Below are 4,033 nucleotides of genomic sequence, written 5' to 3'. Positions count from 1 at the left end.
CCTTAGAAATCAAATTAATTAAGAAAACAATCAATGCTTCAAAAGGGACAATAACAACATTTTAAGGTAAACCCAGACATTAACATTCGGCATGGATAGGCTATGTTTGGTATTATAACATATAAAATGTTGACCAAAGGATGATGCAAAACATTACAATCAATATTGTCAGGATCAAAATCCTTTCTAAATATTAACTTTTTCCATCTTTCTTTCTTTCTTTCTTTATTTCTTTCTTTCTTTCTTTCTTTCTTTCTTATTAAATGAACAAACCTGTTTACATTCCAGCTGAGTGTTTGGTATGTTCGAATCAATTTAGAATAGAAAGAATATTCACATTTTTGTAGATGTGATTTCAAATGGAATCAATCACTCAATGTTCACATTTTTGTAGATGTGATTTCAAATGGAATCAATCACTCAAGAGTTACGTCTTGTCCTTATTTGTTGTTGTACCTTATATCGTCATACTTTACTATCCTACCACCTCGTGTCACCACCTCCGTCTGCCCCCACGTTTCAACCTCCCCATCTTTCTCCTGAAAGCGTCGTACTGTCACCACTCCTGTTGTAGGCAGGCCGCAAGGGAGATCCAGATTCTTAGTGGCCTCCTTGTAGAGCATCATCTTCATGAAGTCCTGACTAAGTCCTGTTGCTTCTGTTGGCATCTGCTTCTGGATCTGGTTCCTATCTGTTGGCCGTGGTGAAGGAGACCGGTGTGTTACAGCTTGAGCATGCAGCCCTGGGTCTGTTGGCCGTGGTGAAGGAGAACGGTGTGTTACAGCTTGAGCATGGAGCCCTGGGTTTTCTCTTTTGGGAGAGGCTGTACGCTCCCAACGACTGGGTGATGGGGCTCTGCCCTTTATTGGTGATGGAGCTCTGGCCTGTGGTGATGGAGTTCTGCCCCGGCTGTCTTCATTGGTCAAGTGTTTCGCAAAGCGCCCTCTTGGTGGAGTTCCAATGGTCACTACACTCCCGACCCTCCTTATGTCATTTATGACACCAGCCATGGAAGCCCTCAGTGTAGGGTCACTCTCCACCATCCTGCAGACTGCATGGCAGTGCGGCTGGTCCCGTAGGGTCTCCTTGACCTTAGCGGGACAGACAGTTGGCGTGTGCAGTCTAATGCGGGCACAAAGCTCTGCAATGATTTTACCCATGGCCCACACGTCTGAGCGCTGGTCACGTTGCCTTCCCCTCTGTAGCACCTCAGGAGCTGAGTAGGCTTCATTACCCATGTCTATGGCAGAGTTGAGACCATTGCGGAAGAACTTGGCCAGTCCCAAGTCAATGATTACGGCCCTGTTTGTGCCATGCTCAACCTGGAAGATAACGGTGGAGTTTACTTGTTGTCAAGCTTGTCATGCACTTTCAAATAATGCAGGTGTTTTTAAGACAAACTCACCATGATGTTTTCTGGCTTGAGGTCTTGATGGACAATGTCTTTAAGGTGGAGGTGAAACAGACCTTCACACATGCCGAGGATTATAGTTCCCTTGATAGATGGAGTCAACTGTAGGGACAAAAGGGTAAATTAAGTTAGAATGTTTAGAATATATTAGAACATCTTTACTTTTTTTCAAGTGTATTTATATAGCATTTTAAACATATTTTAGGAAGGAAAACGCAGATATGACATTTTCAGGCTGGAATAAGGAATGAATAAGAGAGACTTTGATTGGCTCAGTTTATTCTGAATTTCACTGGAAGGGAGGCAAGAATACAGGTATTTGAAATACTGGACCAACGAGTCAACGGCTGGATGAAATCCAATCTGGTTGCCGCCTTCTAGACGAGCCAAGGCAGCTTGAGTGACGCAAGTGAAAAGAGCATTATAAACTCAGTAGTCTAAAAGCGATATATATGAGTATATTAATTGATAGGGCTGATAACATAGATCTAATAAGAAATTCCAACCCATTTATTAAGCCTATCGAATAAGAACTTAGGTGGGACTAAAGTGGCACTTAATGAAGCAACATGAAGACAAATTATAAACCCACACACTAATTATCTCCAATGTAATTTACGCTTTGCACGATAGAATTTTAAACTTGCAAAACCTTGTTAGTTGTTACCAGTTTTATCTCTGTCTTGTGAGGGGATTAAGTCTGGAAAATAACTACTGCAGAATGTGCTTAACCGGAATGTCAGGAAACACAAGGCTAGATCCTGTCCAGTCCGCCAGAACGGCCTGCGGGCTCCGGCTACTGTACTTCCTGACCTGTACTACCAGTTAGACAGAAGTTATTGTCCACTCTACCTTTGTCAGCATGCAGCCAGTGGAGTTTCACTATGGTGTTTGTGACCTATAAGTCACAAATTACATTTCCTTCAATCACGTGAAGGAGCTGCTCCACAACAGCTTGTCTTTTTCCAAGTATTTTGGATAAAATGTGAGGTTTATAGGCCTGTGATTCTTTAACTCTTTATTGGATTTATGGAAGGTCTTAAAGTCAGGAACACAGACAGAAGTGAGGGACTGGTTTATAATGGATAGGATATAGGGACTATGACAATACCTATAGAATACCTGTGTTTACCTGTATCTTAGACCTTGATGCTTTAAAGATGGTGGTCTCTAAATCTTCTCCAAAGATGAACTCCAGTGGAAGGACCCATTTGGAATCCTTGAGGGTTATGTTTCCCAGAAGCTTCACGATGTTCGGATGAGTTGCCTTGCTGCAGATGTCCATGTGAGACAGAAAGACAAAGGATTACCCTTGTGTGTTTTGCATTTCTTAGTTGGTGTTGTATTGTGTCATTCATTTTCCATTAGCACACTCATATTCACTCATACTCACTTATACACTTGGCACTCTCGCTCTAGGTCCTTCTTGCTGATGAGGTGCTGTGGAACCCTCTTTATCGCGGCCCATTTATCATCATACTTCTCTTTGTATACCTTTCCAAAGCAGCCTTCTGCAAGAGTCTTAGTAGAGTACGCCATCTAAAGGATTATGAATGAGATGTAGAGCAGGGAAGGTTTTGTCAAAGTTACTTATTATACATACTATTATACAGTAAATAAGAAGAAGAGGTTGCGCATCAGCATTGGGGTTTCTCAGTGGAGTGCTAACCCTTAAGTCCAGTACACATAAAAAGTAGGAATTAAAAAATCCAAAAAGGTAGCACATCCAAAACTTTAAATCAGTGGAGGACAGTCACATTTCCACTTTTTTACTGGCACACACCAACAAAGAACGCTACAGTATGTTGTGTTTAAACAATCTGCACTTGTCTTTCAGTATAGTGTCTCTTCTAGATTCACCCTGTTAACATTCCTGACAACTGAGACATAGATGTGCATGTGATAGCAGATCTTGGGTACACACAGTAAATCCTCGGTGTGCAATTACATGTGAGAGTGTTAAAAATGGTCCATTGGGTTAATATTTAACACTGAGGATTTCACTGTACATGGAGGGTGTGTCACTTCCTATGATGCTTAAATTAGGAAACAAGTTATGCATGGTACCAACTGCAATTATTATAACTTTTTAAAGGTTTGACACTAAGCTCAAAAAGGTTTGAGCTGTTTTGTAATGAAGAAGTAAAAATCCTGACAAACTGGTAAGTTTACGTATAAAATGACTAGTTTCAGTTTCATGGCTTGCAATGTGTTCTCTCAAAATAAACAAGACCTCCGGTTTCAGCCTAATGCAATGTTTCTCAACTTGGACCCAAAGGTGATGTTTGACAGGATCAAAGGGGAAAATAATCAATCCACTTTGGTTCCCTAATGGACAATATACACAATTCTAGCATATTCTGACGTTAATTCTAACATAATGAAATTATTTAGAAGAGAGTAGAGACTGACTGTTTCAAAACTTGAGAGTGAATTAATACCAGGGTCCTATTTTATAAAGAGAGAGTTGTATGAGAGTTGTATGTTGAATACTTAAAATGACTTTTGTAAATAACCTTATACTGCTGTGCTGCCTCTGATGCAACTGATTTTCCCCCTTGGGATAATAAAGGTATCTATCTATCTATCTGTCTGTCTGTCTGTCTGTCTGTCTGTCTGTCT

At 40.7% G+C, this 4,033-nt stretch overlaps 1 protein-coding gene across 1 annotated transcript; it reads right to left on the bottom strand.

Annotated features, from left to right (window-relative positions):
- Positions 1–440: 440 nt before the first annotated feature.
- LOC308297934 (uncharacterized protein) lies at positions 441–2,950 on the bottom strand (the record flags this gene model as incomplete). The annotated part of the gene is made up of 4 exons (XM_080741498.1): positions 441–1,322; positions 1,406–1,513; positions 2,544–2,682; positions 2,805–2,950. The coding sequence occupies 4 exons, from the start codon at positions 2,948–2,950 to the stop codon at positions 441–443; spliced, it is 1,275 nt and encodes a 424-aa protein (XP_080597624.1).
- Between the last annotated feature and the right edge of the window lie 1,083 nt (positions 2,951–4,033).

The sequence above is a fragment of the Nannobrachium achirus genome (genome assembly GCF_963921795.1).
Source record: "Nannobrachium achirus genome assembly, chromosome: 2".
NCBI classification, from domain to species: Eukaryota; Metazoa; Chordata; class Actinopteri; order Myctophiformes; family Myctophidae; genus Nannobrachium; species Nannobrachium achirus.
The sequence above is the reverse complement of the archived record's forward strand: the minus strand, read 5'-3'. Positions and strand labels throughout refer to the sequence as shown.